Genomic DNA, 23,009 nt, shown 5'->3' on the forward strand with positions numbered 1-23,009 from the left:
GTACAGTACCATCTACAACGTGCGCTGGAGTTACTCACCTAGGCTACCCTGATAGTGCCTCCAAAACCTGCAGCCTCCACCACCAAGAAAGACAAGAGCAGAAAGTGCCAAAAATACCAGCAACTGTTTTTCTCTCCAAGTTAGACACCATCCTGCTTCAGAAATATACTTCTGATCCCTCTTTGTCCAAATCCTGGGACTTCCTCCTGTGGGAGTACTTTCACCAGTAGGTGTGCAGCCATTAAAGAACCAGGGATGGGAAATAAATGCCCAGGTTGTGAGAAATAAATAAATGAGAGAAAAATTTTGAAGTTTTGTCTCAAAGCTGCTTTTTAAAAATTACCTTTTTATTACAGCCTGGTTGGGAGGAACGTGTCCACTCTGACGGTCGAGTTTTCTACATAGACCACAGTGAGTATCACGTTTTATACAGCCAGGAACAACTTTATTAGAATCTCCACAATTATAAACATTACCTATTACTGTTCCCTACATTGGGTTTCATGGCCATAAATATAGGAAACATGTCAATTGTTTTTGGACAGATACCAAAGCTACCCAGTGGGAGGACCCTCGTTTCCAGAATGTAGCCATCACTGGGCCTGTGAGTAAACATCTACAATCGGAAGATAAATTTTCATTTCGGTCTTTGAGTTGTGTTTAACCTTGGAAGAACCATGTTACAATGTTTTGAGGACTGTGATAAAATAGTATATGAAGCTGTTATTGATCAAAAGTATATATACAAGTAGTGATCTTCATCTTGTTTTGAATTACAGGCTGTGCCTTACTCAAGAGACTACAAACAGAAGTATGATTACTTCAGGAAAAAGCTGCGGAAGCCGGTGAGTAATAAAATCAAACAATGGGGAATACTTTCCTCCGTAGCACCACTGGTTTCATTCCCAGTGCTGATAGCACATTTACATAAATATTAAATAAGTTGTTGATAACTGAAATATAAGGGCCAGTATAATGATGAGATATAAGAGGAAAATATTTGCACTGTAGGGCCATGATCTTAGAATTACTCCCTGTACCACATGATGGTTGAGGGTAGAAATAGGAGAGGTGAATTGTGATTAGTGCAGGAGAAAGGACGAGGTACTTGGATCTTTCGGCACCCTTGTAACCCAAGGACGTGGACTGGAGGACTTTAGGGTGCCGGATTTTTGTGACTCTGGAGACGGGCTGATTCAAGGCCGGTGCCCCTGACTGAGGCATTGCAGGAGAACATGGAACATCGGGAACAGCGGGTTAGCTGCTGTCTGTATGACCAGAGAACTGAGCTCTCTGGGTGCAGAGCTCGGAAAAAGCGACACAATAGAGTTTTAACATCATAAATCAGCAAGTTGTTTGTTATGCCTTCCCTCGCACTGTGAAACGGGGACACCTCTTTTCCCCATATTAGGGAGAGAGAGAGCCTGTGGTATGTCGAATTACCGGGTGAAAGCAACACTCACAACAGGCTGGAGGAACCCAGCAGCTCAGGCAGCATCCGTGGAAAAGATCGGTCGACGTTTCGAGCCGGAACCCTTCGTCAGGACTGTAGAGGGAAGGGGCAGAGGCCCCATAAAGAAGGTGGGGGGAGGGTGGGAAGGAGAAGGTTGGTAGGTTCCAGGTGACTGATCGTTTCCACGGATGCTGCCCGAACTGCTGAGTTTCTCTAGTGTGTTGTGAGTGTTGCTTTGACCCCAGCATCTGCAGATTATTTTGAATTACTGGGTGAATGAGTAGTCTTTGGCATACTGCAAGTCTGTGTCTTTATTAATGCTTGCTGCACGCTTGAGTGCTTGGCGGAGGGCATCGATGCTTTTTCGCTGGTGGGGGGGTCATTGCTTGCTGCTGCTTATGCGTGGGAGGGGGAGCGGGGGACTGGTGCTTTGGGGTTCTAACGTTTAACTGTCATTCATTCTTTGTGGCACTCCTCTGTTTTTTGTGGATATTTGCGAAGAAAAAGAATTTCAGGATGTATATTGTATACATTTCTCTGACATTAAATGTACCTATTGAGCCTATTGAACCTTCTGGTTTAGATGGGATCTATACCTGAAGGGCATGTTGTATCCTCACTGGAGGGAGATCAAAATCCTTGCAAGGAGGTTTGCCCAGGTTACTCAGGAGGGCCGAAACTAATTTGGCAGCGGGATTGGGAAGCACAATCCCTGTGCAGCATCAAGGAAGAACAATGTTGAGGTTAAATTGACCAGTGGGCAGAGCTGACAGAGGCAGGTTGGCTCAACTTCATTTACTTTAACCTAAGGAACCTCGTTGGCAAATAGGATGAGCTGAGAGCGTGGGTTGGCATATGGAATGATATTAGTGTAATTACAGAAATATAATTGCGGGAAGGGCAGGAGCTGCAGCTTAACATTCAGGGCTTTAGAAGTTTCCGATGTGATAAGGGAAAATGCAAAAGAGGTGCGAGTTGTATTACGGATCAGGGAGAACAGCACGGCAGTACTAGGAGGGGATATCTTCAGGGATGATCCAATGAGATGATATGGGTAGAGTTTAGGAATAAGAGAGAAGCAATTACTTTATTGGGGTTAATCTATCAGTTTCACTCTAGAAAGTGTGAATTAGAAGAACAGGTATAAAAGCAAATCACTGAAAGAAGCAACAGTGTTTTAGTGATAGGGGTTCTTAACTTTATCAGTATTGAACTGGATTGCCATAGTGCAAGGGGCTTGGATGAGGTGGAATTTGATCAGTCCATTTTGAGACAAAATGTAAATTGCCCCACAAGGGAAAGAGTAGTACCAGTCCTTATATTGGTAATTGAAACTGGGCAGGTAGTAAACTGGGTGAATATTTTGGGAAAAACGGTCATAGTTATCTGTTTCAAGGTAGCTATGAAAAGTTAAGTTCTTGAACTGCGAGGAAGACTAATCTCAATAGCATGGGAGGACCTGGTGACAGTAGATTGGGAACGGATGCTTACAAATGAAGCAGCAGCTTGACAAGTTTTTTCAAAAGTGAGTTGATAAAAGTTCATGGCCAGTGTAATCTGGAAAGTATGAAAGGAAAAGATGGCAAGAATAGTCCACCTTGGATGCTGAAGGAAATTACAGGTTAAATCAAAAAAAGGTGATTGAGATTGAGAGAGTCTCTTGAGAAATATAATGTGTAGAAAAGAACTTAAAACAATTAATAGGGTAAAACAGGGCCATGAAACATCCTTGGCAAATAGGATGAGGGAGAATCTCAGGACTTTCTAAGTATATATGGACCCAGTATGTAGCCAGGAAAGATTGGGGCCCCATTAACCCTTTGGTTCCTCTGTGTACAGAGCAAGATGATGTGGGTGACCTCCAAAATAAATACTTTTCATCTGTATTCACCAACAACAGGGACAAGAGACATGTGAATTCAAGAAAGGGGTACATGGCTAATCTGGAACAGGTCAGAATTAAGGAGGAGGAGGTGTTAGATGTATGAGACACATAGGGCCATATGGGGGAGGAGATTGCTAGGGAGCTGAATCAGATTTTTATATCTTCATTAGCCGCAGATGATGTACAGAAAGATGGAGGATAGCTAATGTTCCTTTATTTAAGAAGCACAGGAGGGATGTACAGGTAACTACAAGCCAGTAAGACACTTGTGTCAATGGTAGGGAAATCATTTAACAATACCTGAAGGGATATGATTAAGGGATGGTCGGTGAGGCTTTGTGTGGAGAGTATACTGTCTCATTATTTTGATTGAGTGTTTTGAGAAGCTAATTGGGAAAGTTAGTGAAGGGAAGTGATCAATTATGCCTTGATCAATTGGACAATGTCCTAGAAGATAGGCTGCTTCGCATGGGGTCCAAGATGAGGTGGCTCATTGTATCTAAAATTGCCTTGGTAAGAGGAAGCGTAAGGTAGCAGTGGTAGGATGTTTTTCTATTGGAAGTCTATAGCCAATGTGTACCACGAGAATCTGAGCTGCCACACTTGTGTTTATGATATATATTTACAACTTGGGTATGTATGCAAATGATATGATTAGTAATTTTGTTGATAACTCAAATGTTTTTGGTGTTGAGAATTATCAAGCAAGGTTGTCGAAAACTACAATAGGATATAGTTAGACGGTTGGACAGAATATTGGCTGATTCAATTAATCCCAGCAAGTGTAAGGTGATGTATTTTGTAAAGTCGAATACAAATAGGACATATGAAGTAAATGATAGAATCTAACGAACAGGAACCTTGGAGTTCCCTATCACAGATACCTGTAGATAGAGTGCTGTAGAATTCATATAGCATGCTTTCCTTTGTAGATCATGGCACAGAATATAAAAGTTTGGACCGTATGTTACAACTTTACAAAACACTGGTTCAACTGCACTTGAGGTGTGGTATGCAGACCTGGTCAGCATGCTATAGAAAAGAGGTAATTGCAATGGAAGAGTGCAGTGGAGATTCACCAGGATGTTACCTGGATTAGAGAACTTCCGTTACAGGGTGTGGAGGAGAGTTGATTCAATGTCACCTGTCCTAATCATGCATTTGTGTGATATTCTGTGTGTGAAATTGGAAATGGTTTATTTTTGTACCAAGATACAGTGAAAGCTGCTCTTGCATACTATACATACAGATCAGATCATGACACAATGTATTTTGGTAGAACAAGGTAAAATAGTAACAATGCAGAATAAAGTGCAGAAGCTATCTTTGAGCCTGGTGGTACATGCTTTGTATCTTCTGTCCAATGGTAGAGGGGAGAAGAGAGAATGGCTGGGCTGCTTTAACGAGGCAGTGTTAAGTAGATAGAATTATGTTCCATTTAGTGACTCTTCTCTGTTTCTGCCTGTATGAACATTAATTAAAATCAAGTCATTAAATTGTAAGCAAAATAGCATCCTCAGACTTTTTTTTTGCTTTGCAGACTGATGGTCCAAATCGATTTGAAATGAAGTTACGGCGGAACACAATCTTGGAAGACTCTTACAGGAAAATAATGTCTGTAAAGAGAGTAGAATTCCTCAAAGCCAGACTCTGGATTGAGTTTGATTCTGAGAAAGGATTGGATTATGGTGGTGTTGCCAGGGAATGGTTTTTCCTGCTTTCCAAGGAGATGTTCAATCCATATTATGGGTTGTTTGAATATTCTGCCACGTATGTCAATGCTTTTCACCTTCAGAAAACTACTTTTATGACAATGCTCAAGTTTGAAAGTTTGATTGGAGTTTTGACAATTGTACTACTGTTGCACTGTTGTTTCATTGCATTATTTCCAACAGTATAGAGGCAATGGATTTTTGTTGCTGTGTCACTGTGAAATGGAGCTAATGAAGATGCAATCAGATTGTCCACTGCTTCTCTTTATATGTTCTGAATCTTCGTTTTTTATTGCGTACCCACTTACCAGCTTCCTGAGTAGCCCCCAGCATTTAATTCATATTTCTTTTTTTAATTTTATTTTTATTTGGATAAGGAATTCACAAATATCATGTACTTTTTTCACACATATAACCTTTTCCAGTTTTTATATGTATAAAACTACAATTATTTATACATTCTTAAGTACACATTGAGATGATATAAAAGGAAAATAAACATTTAAGTAGATATAATTCATATTTCAAACTCTTAAATGCCAATATTAGTTTGCCGACCTTTAGCCCACCACATCTCCTGTCTGTTTCCCTTCAGCCGACCTCCACCCAGTGCATATCAATAGTCTAACAAAGCCACCATTACACAGTTTCTCCATGAGTCCTTCAGCATTGTCTGCATTCCCATTGCTAGGGAACCATTATTCCCTTGGATCAATGTTGATCAGAACCATTTTCTGTCAGATTTTAATACTTGTAGAATAGATATTGCATTCTTTTGCATTAGTGACATGTTAACTCTGGTTGTTCTGCTAATTGCCTAACCTGATCAAATAATCTTCTTTCTCCTATAGGGACAATTACACTTTACAGATAAACCCAAATTCTGGACTATGCAATGAGGAGCATGTATCTTACTTCAAGTTCATAGGTCGCGTAGCTGGGATGGCAGTGTTTCATGGGAAATTGTTAGACGGTAGGTACATGGATCTGACATTGTTAGAATACAATTTATTATATTTTAAATAAAATTATTTTTGTAACCTTCACAAAGATAGAAATTCTGTGTAATTGCAGATGATAAAATATTTCTATGATCATATAAACAAAATGAGATTTGTTTATTATATAGGATTCTTTATCAGACCTTTGTACAAGATGATGCTTCAGAAGCCAATAACACTGCAAGATATGGAGTCAGTGGTAAGTTTTCCATATTGTAATTAAACAGAGTAGATTTGTTCAGATTACTGTGTTGTATGAAAGGCAAGGACAGTACAAAGTTATACAGCACAGAAACGGGCCCCTCTGCATTCCCTATCTGTGCCAACCAACAAATATCCATCTAGGGACACCTGACCCATAGCCTTCTATGCCATGGTGATCCAAGTGCTTGTCTAGATACTAAATGTTGTGAGAATCCTTGCCTCCACCAACTCTTCAGGCAGTGTGTTTCAGCTTTTAACTGCACATTGGGAAGATCATCTGATAGACCATCCTCTGTTCACTTTTCAGTTGTTAGCACTGGAGAATGCCAATATTTCAATGCAGAGAGCACAAAGTGATGCTCATGATGAATAAATAGCTGATTAATCACAAACCTGAGAAAATGCACTTGAAAATTTAGCTATAAAATTAGCTACAAAGGCTTCTCTGATACTCTAATAGTGATGCTGGTTACTTGTTCAAATTAGTACATTAGAACTTTGAAGTCTAATCCAGATCATCCTCTTGTTAACAACCTCTCCATTAGCTTGAGCAGGTGGCCTTAATTTCTTGCTGACAGATCGTGTTCCAGATTAATTAAATGATGTAATTTTCCGCAAACCTTGAGGATGAGATCAAGCTGGAGACCTGAAGAACAAAACGTATTGCAAACCCTTACAAAAATTAGATGGATGGGAGTGTTATAGCTTATGAAGGTTTATGAACATTTGTGTATTTTTTGGCGAACATGTGAAATTGATGTAGCTTCAGGATATTCCAGGGCTTGTTTTGTTCAGCCAATGTACACCATTTTGTACGCAACAAGCTTGAACATATAGCAGTTAAATAAATGACCAGGTTCATGTCAGATGGTGGTTTAGAGATGAGAAATGACAAGGTGTTTATTATATTGAGGTTAGCTAAGGAAAATTATTTTGTGCATTTAAAGCTTCAGTTGCATCCTTGGAATTTAGCTTTCCACATCAGTTACAAATGTGGGGGGTTGGAGAATAAGTGGATGCAGTAGCAACAGAGGCAAAGTGAATAACTGCCAGGTGAGACACTAGGAACGTTTGCAAGGCATAGCTAAAGCAAAAGGAATATTTATAAAGTTCATTGAACACGGTACAATATCGATGCAGTGACCAGGAATTATTTTAATATTACAGCAGCAACTGAAAAGTGAAAGAAGCCTATATCCTAGGAACCTTTTGTAGGATGGGGAATAGGCCAATAAATATTCTACCTAGCGATCTGGAAGCATGGAAATATTTTTAATCAGGGAGTGTATCAGCAGCTTTGTCTTGTACAGGGAGGCACTCTTCGCATAGAACAGCTACTTCAGCTAGAACTGAGTTATATATTTCTGTAAAAGATTGTGTGTACTGTACATTTTGAATGTCTGTTATCATAACAATATATTATGTATACCAAAATTAAGTTATCATATTTCTTTTTCTCATTTAAAAAAAACAAGCAACTGCATCTTTCACTTTCCCAGCTGATCTGCTGTAAATTCCCAATTCAGCCCTTGTCTCTGCAAATTTTCAGCCAAAAAAGAAAGTTATTTTCAATAATCCTACTGCTGTAGTTCAAGCAAAGAAATTTCCTTTCGCACTTCCAAAATCTCATTCCTTACAAATACCTGCCATGTCTGAAGCCCTTTTAAAAGCAACCTCAGCTTTTCAGCATGTGTATGGGTCCAGCCAGAACCCTGCTTTTCTCCCAGATTTGTCCTTGACTTACTCTGATTATGGCCAAGCACATTTGATATTGGATGGAGCTCAGTTAGGCTAACCCATTCAACAAACTGATTTATAAAAACAGTCAAAACCTCGACCAGAAAAAAAAATCAAAATAGTTCTGAATCCAGTATTAGTCTGCTAGAAACTGGAACACAGGAGATGAAATGGAACCAAGTTTTAAATGCTAGCATACTTTTTTTTCCCCTCAGTGTAAATTTTGAAGTAATTTGGGAAAAGTTCCTCGTATTTTTTCCAGCATTAGCAGTTTGTAAAACAGAAATGATTCCAACACCTCTGAGTCAGCTTTGACATTGCAATAAGATTTATAAAGGGGAGGCCAAAACTGGATAAGATCAATTTTAACTTTCAATATTTCAGGACAGCGAGTATTACAATTCACTGATGTGGATTCTTGAAAATGATCCGACTGATTTGGATCTTCGATTCGTGGTTGATGAAGAGCTATTTGGTCAGGTTGGTATGCATATGCATGCACGTTATCAGTAAATTGTAGCTAACAGATACTATGGCTTGCTGATTGTTTTAATCCACCTGCATTTATAATTTATTGACCCCAAATAAGCTTTAATAAAGCCACCTTTTGAGTGCAGTACAGCAATATTCAGCACCAGCTCATATTTTGTTAACTTCCGACATCGACTTCCAGTGGCTCCATTTATATATTCATCTGCAAAATGATTTTCACTTTGCATTCTGTATCTTGTTAGTGCAGAGTCCATCTTGTTCTTCTGCCAAGGAAGGTCAATGCTGAGGGGAGGGGCCAGGCCCCAGCCCCAACCCAAGACCTATTGCAGCATACAGATGAGAAAATCTGCAGATGCTGGAAGTCCAAGCAACACACACAAAATGCTGGAGGAACTCAGCAGGCCAGGCAGCACCTATGGAAAAGAGTGAACAGTCGACGTTTCAGGCTAAGACCCTTCATCAGGACTGGGAAAAAGATGAAGTTAGAGCAAGAAGGTTGGGGGGGGGCGTAAGGGAGGATGAAGTACAAGGTGATAGGTGAAACTGGGAAAGTGAGTGCGGTGAAGTAAAGAGCTGGGAAGTTGATTCGTGAAAGAAATAAGGGGCTGGAGAAGGGGGAATCTGATAGGAGAGGGCAGAAGACCATGGAAGAAAGGGAAGGAGTAGGAGCACCAGAGGGAGGTGATGGGCAGGTAAGGAGATAAGGTGAGAGAGTGAACCAGAAATGGAGAAAGGAAGGGGGCAATTACCAGAACTTCAAGAAATCAATGTTCATGACATCAGGTTGGAGGCTACCCAGATGGAATATAAGGTTTTGCTCCTCCAACCTGAGTGTGGCCTCATCACGACAGTAGAGGAAGCCATGGACTGACATGTCAGAATGGGAATGGGAAGTAGAATTGAAATGGGTGGCCACCGGGAGATTCCATTTTTTCTGGTGGACAGAGCATAGGTGCAGACTCCCAATCTATGTCGGGTCTCACCAATGTACAGGAGGCCACACCAGGAGCACCGGACACAGTAGATGACTCCAATAGACTTGCAGCTGAAGTGTTGCCTCACCTGGAAGGTCTGTTTGGGCCTTGAATGGTAATGAGGGAGGAGGTGTTACGGCAGGTGTAGCACTTGTTCTGCTTGCAAGGATAAGTACCAGAAGGGTGATAAGTGGGGAGGGATGAAGGGACAAGGGAGTCACGTAGGGAGCAATCCCTGTGGAAAGTAGAATGTGGGTGGAGGGAAAGATGTGCATAGTGGTGGGATGTCATTGGAGATAGTGGAAGTTACAGAGAATTATGTGCTAGACATGGAGGTTAGTGGAGTAGGTTTGGACAAGAGGAACCCTATCCATGGTGGGATGGCAGGAGTGCGGGGTGAGGGTAGACGTGCATGAAATGGAAGAGATGTGGGTGGGGGCAGCATTGATGGTGGAGGAAGGAAAGCCTCTTTCTTTGACAAAGGAGGACAGCTCATTAGTTTTGGAATACAGATTCTAACATGCCCCACAGAGGATTCCCACACCATCTCGGTGTCTCCTCACCTGGACAGTTGCAGCAGGCAAGCCCACAGCTTAAATCTTGTCCTCGGTACAGCCAAACCAGCACAGCTACCCTGCCATCGGTCTCACCAATGAACCAGTGAACCAGACTTGCAGTATACTACATTACAAAGGTCCAACAAGGTCTTGTGATCCTAATAAAAATGTCAAAGGTGATCATTCACACCGCGCACAATCACAGCACAACAGTATGCAACAAGTCCAGGTGACAGCACGATAAATCCAGCTCCGTCACTATCGAGCAACTTACTGATGGGATTGTCCAGAAGTACTTGATGTTCTTGGTATCCAGCAGGGACTCACAAAGTGTAAAAAAAAACACACAGGGTGAACACCTTTGATTAGACCCGGAATAGCAGCTGCATCTGAGCACACCATCTTACCTGATCTTACCATTTGATAAGACTTGCATGCCTTGTGAAAGCTCTCATTGTGTTGCATGTGGTACAACATACGGACCAACAGTGGCCCTAACTGCCCTCTGCTGGTTCTGCAGTTTTGGATAAATCTTGGAATTATTTTTCCTTCCACCAGACCCAACAACATGAGCTGAAACCTAATGGATCAGAAATTTTGGTTACAAACAAAAACAAGAAGGAGTACATTCAGTAAGTTTTGGAATTTCTGGGATTATATGCTCTATTTGTGCACAGTTTTTTTTTCATAGATGTGCGAAGTTAGATATTCTAACTTCTAGTTTAAAACACCTTTATCAGTGCTTTGCTTGTTCTACTGGCAGTGAGTATGAGGCAGCTGCAGGGTGAATCTCGTTTAAACTTTCTCTAATTGTAAACTCCTGTCCATCAATTTCTCCTTCCACCTTTGTCTTAATCCATTCTAAAACTGGTTATCTCTGTGCTTTTTCTGAGTGAGATGATATGTAATGCCCAACCATTGCTGGAATACAGGCAACTTAGTGCTAGGAAGAGGATGCAACTGATAACTGGGTTGGAACTGTACAGTTTATTTAACTAGATAGTGTCTGCAAGGACAAGCAAGGGATTTACAGGCTGGTGAGCCTGACATCAGTGGTAGGAAAGATACTGGAGGGATTTCTGAACAACAGGATCCTTCAGTAGAGTAGTGTAAACCTAGAGGACGTAGACTAAAGGTGATAGGGGAAAGATTTAAAGAGACATAAGAGGGAACATTTCCATGCAGTAGACAGTGAGTATATTGAAGTGAGCTGCTGGAGGAAGATGTGAAGGGGAGTATAATTCCAATGTTTTAAAGTTGTTTAGGATGGATGGGAAAAGTTTAGAGGGTTATAGACCAAGCACTGGCAACTGGGGCTAGCACAGATAGACATGGGTGAATTGGGCTGAAGGGCCTGTTTCTATGCTGTATATCTCCGACCCAGAGGATGGAGGAAGTATAGATTGCGACCAGGAAGAACAAATTAATTAGACAGAATTATTGTGTGCTAATTATGGAAACCTGTGGTGTGGGATCTGTAAATGAAGCATTTTGTGGACTTTCTGCTTTTTTTTTTCCCTAGCCTTGTGATGCAGTGGAGGTTTGTCAATCGAATCCAGGAGCAAATGAATGCTTTTAAAGAGGTAATAAGAGGACAAAAAATCTCTGTTAAATAAGTTGTTCTGTTGGATTATAATGATGATTAGCAAGGTTAACGCTAGTACTGAAAACCTTTGCTAGTCTACTCTTTCAGAGTTACAACAAATTAGAAAGAAAAGCATGTCCTGTACTGCCACCAAACCAAAGCCATAGTTTGGACTGTATCTCATCTGAATTAAGCCCAATATTGTGTATAATGTTAGAAAGACAATAGACTCTCTCCTCTATGTGACCAAATTTCATAGTCACCAGTACACAGACAGTTACACTTGTCTTTGTTGCAGACTTTCTAAGTGAAGTTTTGCGCAGGAGATTGAGGATTAGAAAGTCATTTTTGGTGCATTCCTTTTAGGAGATGAGAACCTGGGTGATCAGGTCAAGCACTCATGTGTATCTTTAACTAATCAGATTGCAGCATTGTTAATTAGACAAAGTGAGACTGATCCACAAAAGGTCAGGTTGAATTTTTAACTTAATGTTAAATTATTTGCTAAAAGATAAGAGAGAACAAAAGATAGAATTAAAGGAGGAAAAATAGAAAAATTAAAGAATAAAATTTTAAATCACAACTGTAACTAAATTATTTAAAAGTTAGATTCTAGACAGGAAAATATCAGCATTCAACAATAATAGCCTGCATATTTGAAAATAGTAAAATGTCCTAAGATGATGCAAATGTGACACTGGGCCACATCAGATTTTACAGTAGATGAGAGAGAGCTTTAGGGCAATGCCTTAGAGGGAGGTGAAAACAAGGAGACCAATTCAGGGGATCCTCATGAGACTGGAAATGGGAGAAGCATAAATATTCCAGGGACATGTAGAGGCTGGAGGCATCACACATTTTATAAGGTGAGATTCTTCTGAAAGAAAATTTAAAATTAAGGCAATGTTTGGCCATAAACTAGTGCATATTAGCACTTTATAAATTCTTTGAGGAGCACAGCAAAATAGTAATGTACCTGTTCTAGCAGTCATGATACAGGGTTCCAATATATGTGGTCTTCAGAGTAACAAAGGCTGTTATGGCAAGTTTTAAAAGTCACGTTTTATCAAGACAACATAGATGAGAAGCATGAAATGGTGCTACTTTTGCTGTAAATGCTCATGACAGAATCCTGATGTTTTTTCCCAGGGATTCTTTGAACTGATTCCACAAGATCTGATAAGGATATTTGATGAGAACGAATTGGAGGTAACCTTTTGCAGCCTGCCTACTTTGATTACCAGTCTAGGTTATACTACACTATGTTCCTTGCTTTGATGACATTTGACCATTGTCTTTCAGCTTTTGATGTGTGGACTTGGAGATGTGGATGTGAATGACTGGAAGGAGAACACCAAGTACAAAAATGGCTACAATGCAAACCATCCTGTCATCCAGTGGTTTTGGAAGGTAGTGCAGCACCTGAAAATCATGTACAACTGCAGACATTTAAGTCAGGCCAATAGATATCACTGCCACTTGGCCGCTTAACTGTTGGTGTGAAATTTTCCTAATATTAATCTCTTTATCCTTTGGTTTGTTGATATATTTTCTTGATATAGGTGCCAGTGGCAGTTGACCACTTATTGTCCAACCCTTGTGATCCCAGAGAAATAAATAATCAAACATGAATTTGGAACATAACTTGAGAACATGGACTTTAGCAAGAACCCTAACAAGGGTCCACATATTAGGCTAGAGTGGAGGATCATAGGAGCAGAATTAGAGCATTCAGTTCATTGTGTCTGCTTCAGCATTCAATCATGGCTGATTTATTTTTTGTTTCAACCCCATTCTCCTGCCTTCTCCCTGTAGCTCTTAAGCCCTTACTGATCAAGAATTGACTAATCGGAAAGTTAAGGCACATGGGATCCAAGATGAACTAACCAATTAGATACAAAATTGGCTTAGTGGAAGGAATTGCAGAGTGGCACTGGAGGTCTGTGATCAGTGGGGTGCTACAAGGATCCATGCTGAGTCCAATCTTCTTTGTCATTCAAATCGTAAATATAGGTAATAGAGTTGTTCATGTGCTTAGTATGTTTGTGAATGACACCAAAGCTGGTGGTATGGCATCGGTCAGTGCATTGCGTGCATGAGTTGCGAGTGTTTGGTGAGACCACACTTGGATTATAGTACATAGTTCTGGTCACCCAGCTACAGGAAAGATATCATTGGACTGGAAAAGGTGCTGAAAAAAGGTCACAAAGATGTTACAGGGAATGGAGTGCATGAGCTCCAGGGAGAGGCTAGGTGGGCTTGTACATCCTAGTAAATCTTCTCTGCATACTTTCAATCTTACTGATATCCTTCCTATAGTTAGGTGACCAGAACTGCACACAATATCCCAACTTTGACCTCACCAATGTCTTATACAACCTCGCCATAACATCCCAACTCCTATACTCAATACTTTGATTTATGAATGCCAGGATGCCAAAAGCCTTCTTTACCAACCTGTCCACCTGTGACGCCACTTTCAGGGAATTATGTGTCTGAACTCCCAGATCCCTTTGTTCCTCAGTGCCCTGCCATTTACTGTGCATGTTCTACCTTGATTTGTCCTTCCAAAATGCAACACCTCACACTTGTCTGCATTAAATTCCATCTGCCATTTTCTAGCCCAGTTTTCCAGCTGGTCCAGATCCCTCAGCAAGCTTTGAAAGCCTTCCTCACCATCCACAATGCCTCCAATCTTAGTATCATCAGCAAACTTGCTGATCCAATTTTCCACATTTTCATCTTGATCATTGATATAGACAACAAACAACAATGGTCCCAGCACAGATCCCTGAGGCACACCACTAGTCACAGGCCTCCAGTCTGAGAAGCAATCATCCACTGCCACTCTCTGTCTTCTCCCACACTGCCAATTTCGAATCCAGTTTACAACCTCTCCATGGATACCTAGTGTCTGAACCTTCTGAACTAACCTCCCATGTGGGACCTTGTCAAAGGCCTTACTAAAGTCTACGTAGACAACATCCACAACCTTTCCCTCATCTACTTTCTTTGTAACCTCCTCAAAAAACTCCACAAGATTCATTAAACACAATCTGCCACGCACAAAGCCATGCTGACTACCCTTAATCAGCCCTTGGCTGTCCAAATACTTGTATATCCGATCTCTCAGAACACCTTCCAATAATTCACCTACTACTGATGTTAGGCTCACTGGTCTGTAATTGCCTGGTTTACTTTTAGAGCCTTTTTTAAACAATGGAACAACATGAGCCACCCTCCAATCCTCCGGCACCGCACCAGTGGCTAAGGACATTTTAAATATTTCTGCCAGGGCCGCTGCAATTTCTACACTAGTCTCTCTCAATGTCCGAGGAAATATCCTGTCAGGCCCGGGGGATTTATCTACCTTTATTCGCTGTAAGGCAGCAAGCACCTCCTCCTCTTTAATCTCTATATGTTCCATGACTTGTTTCCCTTCCTTCCATATACACTCTGCTAGTTTCCTGAGTAAATACTGATGAAAAAAAACTGTTTAAGATCTCCCCCATCTCGTGAGGCTCCACACATAGACAACCACCCTGATCTTCTAGAGGACCAATTTTGTCCCTCACTGTCCTTTTAATATACTTGTAGAAACCCTTCGGGTTTACCTTCACATTATCTGCCAGAGCAACCTCATGTCTTCTTTTTGCCTTCCCGATTTCCCTCTTTAGTATTTTCTTACATTTTCTGTACTCTTCGAGTACCTCATTTGTTCCTAGTTGCCTATACTGCTACACACCTCTCTCTTTTTCTTCACCAGATCGCCAATATCCCTTGAAAACCAAGGTTCACTATGCCTGTTAACTTTGCCTTTAATCCTGGCAGGAACATGCAAACTCTGCACTCTCAAAATTTCGCCTTTGAAGGCCTTCCACTTACTAGACTAAGGACTAGAATATAAAAGCAAAAATGAGGCTTTATAAGGCATTGGCCAGACTACACTTGGAGTAATGTGAGCAATTTTGGGCACCTTATCTAAGAAAGGATATGCTAGCATTGGAGAGGGTCCAGAAGAGTTTCACAAGAATGATCCCAAGAATAAAAGGGTTAATGTCTGAGGAACATTTGATACCTCTGGGCCTTTACTCACTGGAGTTTAGAAAGATGGGGTGGGGGGCATCTCATTGAAAACAACTGAATGCTGAAAGGCCTGGTTAGGGTGTATGTGGAAAGGATGTTTCCTATAGTGGTATAGTCTAAGATCGGAGGCCACAGCCTCAGAATAGAAGGACTTCCCTTCAGAAGAGAAATGAAGAGGAATTTCTTTAGCCAAAGGGTGGTGAATCTGTGGAATTCATTGGGTATATTTAAAGCAGAGGTTCATAGGTTCTTGATTAGTAAAGGCATCAAAGGTTACGGAGAGAAAGCAGGAGAATGGGGTTGAGATGTACTGGTGGATCAAACTCTATGGGCTGAATGGCCTAATTCTGCTCCAATGTCGTTTGGTCTTACAGGACATGGAATTTATAACTTGCAATCCATAAGCATTTTTGCTAGTACATAGCAATCCCAATAAGAGGAGTTGGTGGCAGAAGTGGTGGTTCAGGGTATATCATTATAATTCAATTAGATTTCATTATAAAACAAGGATAAAATACTGTAGGAGTAAAGGTTTTAAATTTTGCCAAGGCCGATTTTACTAGAAGGAGATGAGATTTAGCAACGATGAATGAGGCACAGCTACCTTAAGATAAATTGGTCTCTGAGCAAAGCAACATCAAGGAGATTTGACTGGTTCTGCATAAATATGAATCTTACCTTGGCAAAAGGGTTGGTGATAGAGGACATCAGTTTAGGGGATTAGAAGAGAGATGGTTTCTTCCCATACAATGGTGGTAGGGATCTGATTTGAAAAGGTGGTTGAAGTAAAAGCCCTCATTGTATTTAAAACTTGGATGAGTGTTTGATTAGAGGGTTGATGCAGCTGCTGCTTGTGCATGGGAGGGGGCAGGCGGCTTTGGAGTTCTTCTTTCTGTCATTCATTCTTGGGGGTTTTTCTTCTGTTTCCATAAGAACCATAAGACAAAGGAGCAGAAGTTGGCCATTCGGCCCATCGAGTCTGCTCCACCATTTTATCATGAGCTGATCCATTCTCCCATTTAGTCCCACTCCCCCACCTTCTCATCATAACCTTTGATGCCCTGGCTACTCAGATACCTATCAATCTCTGCCTTAAATACACCCAATGACTTGGCCTTCACTGCTGCCCGAGGCAACAAATTCCATAGATTCACCACCCTCTGACTAAAAAAATTTCTTTGCATTTCTGTTCTGAATGGGCGCCCTTCCATCCTTAAGTCATGCCCTCTGGTACTAGGCTCCCCCATCATGGGAAACAACTTTGCCACATCCACTCTGTCCATGCCTTTCAACATTCGAAATGTTTCTATGAGGTCTTCCCTCATTCTTCTAAACTCCAAGGAATACAGTCCAAGAGCAGACAAACGTTCCTCATATGTTAACCCTCTCATTCTCAGAATCATTCTAGTGAATCTTCTCTGTACCCTCTCCAATGTCAGCACATCCTTTCTTAAATAAGGAGACCAGAACTGCCCACAGTACTCCAAGTGAGGTCTTACCAGCGCTTTATAGAGCCTCAACATCACATCCCTGCTCCTATACTCTATTCCTCTAGAAATGAATGCCAACATTGCATTCGCCTTCTTCACCACCGACTCAACCTGGAGGTTAACTTTAAGGGTAGCCTGTACGAGGACTCCCAAGTCCCGTTGCATCTCAGAACTTTGAATTCTTTCCCCATTTAAATAATAGGCTGCCCATTTATTTCTTCTGCCAAAGTGCATAACCATACAATTTCCAAATTAGTATTTCATTTGCCACTTCTTTGCCCGTTCTTCCAATCTACCCAAGTCTCTCTGCAGACTCTCTGTTTCCTCAGCACTACCGGCCCCTCCACCTATCTTCGTATCGTCAGCAAACTTAGCCACAAAGCCATCTATTCCATAATCCAAATCGTTGATATACAATGTAAAAAGAAGCAGCCCCAACACGGACCCCTGTGGAACACCACTGGTACCGGCAGCCAGCCAGAATAAGATCCCTTTATTCCCACTCTCTGTTTCCTGCCAATCAGCCAACACTCTATCCACGTATGTAACTTCCCCGTAATTCCATGGGCTCTTATCTTGTTAAGTGGTCTCATGTGTGGCACCTTGTCAAAGGCCTTCTGAAAATCCAAATATACAACATCCACTGCATCTCCCTTGTCTAGCCTACTGCTAATTTCCTCAAAAAATTGTAATAAGTTTGTCAGGCAGGATTTTCCTTTAAGGAATCCATGCTGAGTTCTGCCTATCTTGTCATATGTCTCCAGGTACTCTGTAACCTCATCCTTGACAATCGACTCCAACAACTTCCCAACCACCGATGTCAAGCTAACAGGTCTATAATTTCCTTTTTGCTTCCTTGCCCCCTTCTTAAATAGTGGAGTGACATTTGCAATCTTCCAGTCCTCCGGAACCATGCCAGAATCTATCGACTTTTGAAAGATCATCGCTAATGCCTCTGCAATCTCCACAGCTACTTCCTTCAGAACACGAGGGTGCATTCCATCTGGTCCGGGAGATTGATCTACCTTTAGACTATTCAGCTTCCTGAGTACTTTCTCTGTCGTAATTGTGACTGCGCACACTTCTCTTCCCTGCCACCCTTGAGTGTCTGGTATACGCTGATGCCTTCCTCAGTGAAGACTGATGCAAAATACTCGTTCAGTTCCTCCGCCATCTCCTTATCTCCCATTACAATTTCTCTAACAACATTTTCTATCAGTCCTATATCTACTCTCACCTGTCTTTTACTCTTTATGTACTTGAAAAAGCTTTTAGTATCCTCTTTGATATTATTTGCTAGCTTCCTTTCATAGTTCATCTTTTCCCTCTTAATGACCTTCTTAGTTTCCTTTTGTAAGCTTTTAAAAACTTCCCAATCCTCTGTCTTCCCACTAGTTTTTGCTTCCTTGTATGCCCTCTCCTTTGCTTTAACTTTGGCTTTGACTTGTCAACCACGGTTACGTCCTTTTTCCATTCGAAAATTTCTTTTTTTTTGGAATATACCTGCCTTGCACCTTCCTCACTTCTTGCATAAACTCCAGCCACTGCTGCTCTGCCGTCCTTCCCGCCAGTGTCCCTTTCCAGTCAACTTTGGCCAGTTCCTCTCTCATGCCACTGAACTCCTTTACTCCACTGAAATACCGACACGTCAGATTTTGGCTTCTCTTTTTCAAATTTCACAGTGAACTCAATCATGTTATGATTTCTGTCTCCTAAGGGTTCTTTCACCTCAATCTCTCTAATCACCTCCAGTTCATTACACAATACCCAATCCAGTTCAGCCGATCCCCTTGTGGGCTCAACAACAATCTGTTCTAAACAGCCATCTCGCAGACATTCTACAAATTCTCTCTCTGGAGATCCAGTGCTGACCTGATTTACCTAATCCACTCACATGTTAAAATCCCCCACAATTATCATAACACTGCCCTTCTGACAAGCCTTTTCTATTTCCTGTTGTAATTTGTAGTCCACATCACTGCAGCTGTTTGGAGGCCTATAAATAACTGCCATCAGGGTCCTCTTACCCCTGCGATTTCTTAGCTCAACCCATAAAGATTCTACACCTTCTGATCCTATATCACCTCTTTCTAATGATTTAATATCATTTCTTACCAATAAAGCTACGCCTCCCGCTCTGACTACCTTCCTATCCTTCCGATACACCGTGTATCCTTGGACGTTCAGCTCCCAGAGATATGCATCCTTTAGCCAGGTCTCAGTGATGGCCACAATAGAGAGTAAGAATTTCAAGTTGTATATTGTATACATTCCTTGATATTAAATGAACTATTGAGTATTTGTGTTTAAAGAGCTGTGACCCAGAGTACTCTGGATTTGGTGCCAAGAGGTTGGAGCAAGTTGGGTAACTCTTTCTTGGGCATGATGGGTTGAATGGTTCCCTGCATTATAAATTTTCCATAATCCATTAGGCAATCTGAAGGTGATCCTCATTTTTTGCACCCACTTGGTTGGCCTTGGAGTGGTCCCCTAGCATATGGCAGTACTGCAGACCATTGAATAATTTTGGAGGTTGTGGCTCTCTCTGTTATGTGCTGTGTTTGTTGTTCAGCATGCATTCAGTCCTGTGGTGCAACTGTGCCAGATTGGCACCCCCTTTCCAAGGCTTGCTGTTGCTTCTGTCATAGAAACATAGAAAATAGGTGCAGGAGTAGGCCATTCAGCCCTTCGAGCCTGCACCGCCATTCAGTATGATCATGGCCATCTGCACTTCCCATTGGGCCAAGATTAATCTTCTGGATTTGGGTGATCTCCTTCTAGTAAACATGGCTTTAAGATTATTGGTTGGGCTGGAGTACATTTCCAGGGATCTGGAATGGATGTTGAGGATTTCCAGGACCACTCCATCCCACCTGTACTCCATCGTAGCTCTGGTGGGTCTGTCCTACTGATGGGTCAGGATATAGCCAGGACTGTAACATTAGAGTGTAAACATTGACTGTCTGGTGTGTTTTCATGTCAGGTTGATCCTTGGACTTTGGGACAGCTCTCGCAACCTAATCACCAATCCTTCTACATTATTGAGAAGAACTTTGCTAGGTTGACTGTGACAGAACAGTTTCTACCATTCCTGAAATGGGTGTCCTGGTCTATGCCTAGTATCTGTCTAGTTTTAATGTTGTCAAAATACAATCAGGTGCCTAGCTCAGCCACTTTAAACAACAATATTGCTGTGTGTTTGTAAAAAAAGCAATTAAAAGAAATACTTAAAGGGTATTCTGATAATTGTGTTAGACAAGAAAATAGGGAGATAAAACAAAAGGAGGAGAAATGTGAACATAGTATGTAGAATATGTACTTGGAACAGAAGTGAAACGTATATTAAAAATATTTAATTCTTGTCTTCAGGCTGTGCTGTTGATGGATTCAGAGAAGCGCATTAGATTGCTGCAGTTTGTGACTGGCACCTCACGAGTACCCATGAATGGATTTGCTGAACTGTATGGTAAGAGTGTTGAGCATGAAAATGTATCTTTTCCAGAGTGAGTTTGTTACTTTTTTGCTATCAAAGATCCAAGGTGAATAAATCCAGGTCTGATTCTGTTGTTAATTTTCAATGGGTGAATGATTTGTTTGTATTTTGGAATGCTATGTTCTTGTCTTTTTATTCTAGGATCAAATGGACCACAGTTATTTACTATTGAGCAGTGGGGAACTCCTGAGAAATTACCAAGAGCTCATACATGGTAACTTTCTTTGCATCTTCTTTTATAAATGTGTGTCAGAAAACTGGCTAATTCTGAGATGCTGAAGAACATGAATGTTAGATTGTGGGTTACAATCAAAGAAAAATGGCTGGAGTGGCTTAGCACTTTTGTGTAAGTGTGTTTACACAGTGCATCAAACTTGCAAAAATTAGTGAAAATAGTAAAAAGACAACTGCCAATATTTATGTAACCCTCCGGTTCTGCTGGCTGTGTAAGTAAGGAAGACAACCTCTGGCCCCACCAGACGTCTGAGATTGAGGTGCAAAACCTCCAGTTTGTGTGGATACTGTGTGATGTGTCACCCTGTTACAAATCAGCACCATGAAATAACAAACAGTACACCATCTGCAATTGGACAATTTAGCTTTATAATTCTTAATTCAACGAAAGGGTTAGTAAAGTAAAACAAAAAGAAAAGGGCCCATTTTAATGAAACAGTCTAATGTGCACATGTTGGAGCTCACGGTTTCCCTTCCATTGGTCCTCCATCAATTTCCCCGGGCTTTGTCATCTCCCGGCCCCACTCCAGTTCCACTCCTTTCTGGTGTCTACGACCTCTCCGTTCTGGCATCTTTTCTCTCCATCTCTGCTAAACAAAAGACCCAGATCACCTCAGTTGCAGACACACAAGAAGAAAAAAATACTCCCTTCATTGGACGGCGCACATTCCAAAGCCCCCGTTATCTCTAGCCACAACCCAAACAGTGCTGCTCCAAAAAAAACATTACATTAGCAGTGAAACCTTTCCCAGGGTGTTACATTTACAAAAAGATATCTAGCAGAAAATACAGTTATAGCTTCATAGTATGTCCGGTGTGAACTACTGGCAGCACAATCTCTCTCCCCTACTGAGAGCGATCTGCCCTGTTATTTCTGGGCACCAGGACACACCATTTTTAATTACCCACAAAGTTAACTTAAGACTACACATGAATTAGAATTTGATACACCCCACAATGTAGTTTCAATCATATTACAAAATAAACAGAAGTATCTATCTTAAATACAATATTCAAGCAGTATGTACACATTTACACATCCCCATTACTAAAGAAATGGAATGTTCCACCTTGTATGGCAGGGAAGGCACCATAAAGCCAAACCCTTTAGGACCCATCACTAGAATATACCAGGGGGAAGTCAATGAATTGGCACAACAGCAGAATGACAAGTCTGTGTGTGTGTGTAAATACACATGTATTTACACACACATTACCACCCTCCTGTCCTGCAGCAATGATGAATGATGCTTAGCAGCCGAGACCTGTAGTCTACAGTAACATTTCCTTTCCCTGCGTTATGGTGGGCACAGAATTTGAAGGGTTGGAGCTCCGGGTACCACCGTGCCACTCTGGCATTACGGTCCTTCATTGTCTGAATCCATGTCAGTGCTCTGTGGTCTGTGTAAAGGTCAAACTCTCTGCCGAGGAGGTAGTACCGGAGGCTGTCAAGACCCATTTAATGGGCAGACACTCCTTTTCACCGGTGAAATACCTGGTGTCCCTTCGGAAGTGCTTTTGGCTCAGGTAAAGGACAGATCACTCTTCTTCAGGTTCTCCTTGAGCCAGCACTGCTCCAGTGCCTGTTCCTGAGGCATCCACCTGGACAAGGAACCGTTTGTCAGAGTCTGGGCTCTGAAGGTCAGGTGAAGAGCACATGTAGGCTTTAAGGGCTTGAGAAGTGTTCTCACACTCGCATCCACGTCACTGGGTTGCTTACAAACTTCCCAGTAAGATTAGTTAAAGGTGCAGCAGAAGTGGCGTATTGGGGAATGAATCTGCGATACCACCCTACCAGACCTGGAAGGGACTTCACTTCCTTCTTGGTGCAAGGTCTGGGACTGTTGTGGATCGCTTCCACGTTGTCCACCTGTGTGATTGAACATTTCCATGTCCCAGCTGGTAGCCAAGGTATCTGGTTTCCCTTTTTGCCCACTCAGAATTTTGTAGATTGAGGGTGAGTATTCCCCAGGAGCCTGCGCAGATGTTCCAGGTGCTCTGACCATGTCTGGCTGTAGATGACCACATCATCTAGTGCAGTCCTCACAGCCTTGGAGCACCCAGTCCATCAGCTGCTGGAAGGTTGCTGGTGCAGCAGGAAGAACA

The 23,009-nt window shown here is 41.6% G+C and overlaps 1 protein-coding gene across 2 annotated transcripts in view; it reads left to right on the forward strand.

The window, feature by feature from the left end:
- LOC140209868 (E3 ubiquitin-protein ligase NEDD4-like) overlaps nucleotides 1-23,009 on the forward strand; it is a 225,586-nt gene that overhangs the window by 197,899 nt on the left and 4,678 nt on the right. For both annotated transcript variants that reach the window (XM_072278462.1, XM_072278463.1), the window contains 13 exons: nucleotides 357-411; nucleotides 546-604; nucleotides 780-845; nucleotides 4,879-5,108; nucleotides 5,902-6,023; nucleotides 6,180-6,250; nucleotides 8,377-8,472; nucleotides 10,574-10,647; nucleotides 11,538-11,598; nucleotides 12,750-12,809; nucleotides 12,903-13,010; nucleotides 20,546-20,642; nucleotides 20,811-20,883. In XM_072278462.1, the coding sequence (XP_072134563.1) occupies nucleotides 357-411; nucleotides 546-604; nucleotides 780-845; nucleotides 4,879-5,108; nucleotides 5,902-6,023; nucleotides 6,180-6,250; nucleotides 8,377-8,472; nucleotides 10,574-10,647; nucleotides 11,538-11,598; nucleotides 12,750-12,809; nucleotides 12,903-13,010; nucleotides 20,546-20,642; nucleotides 20,811-20,883 (1,172 nt within the window). The remainder of the gene's footprint in view (nucleotides 1-356; nucleotides 412-545; nucleotides 605-779; nucleotides 846-4,878; nucleotides 5,109-5,901; nucleotides 6,024-6,179; nucleotides 6,251-8,376; nucleotides 8,473-10,573; nucleotides 10,648-11,537; nucleotides 11,599-12,749; nucleotides 12,810-12,902; nucleotides 13,011-20,545; nucleotides 20,643-20,810; nucleotides 20,884-23,009) is intronic.

This window comes from Mobula birostris, chromosome 14 (assembly GCF_030028105.1).
Source record: "Mobula birostris isolate sMobBir1 chromosome 14, sMobBir1.hap1, whole genome shotgun sequence".
In the NCBI taxonomy this organism is placed as follows: Eukaryota; Metazoa; Chordata; class Chondrichthyes; order Myliobatiformes; family Myliobatidae; genus Mobula; species Mobula birostris.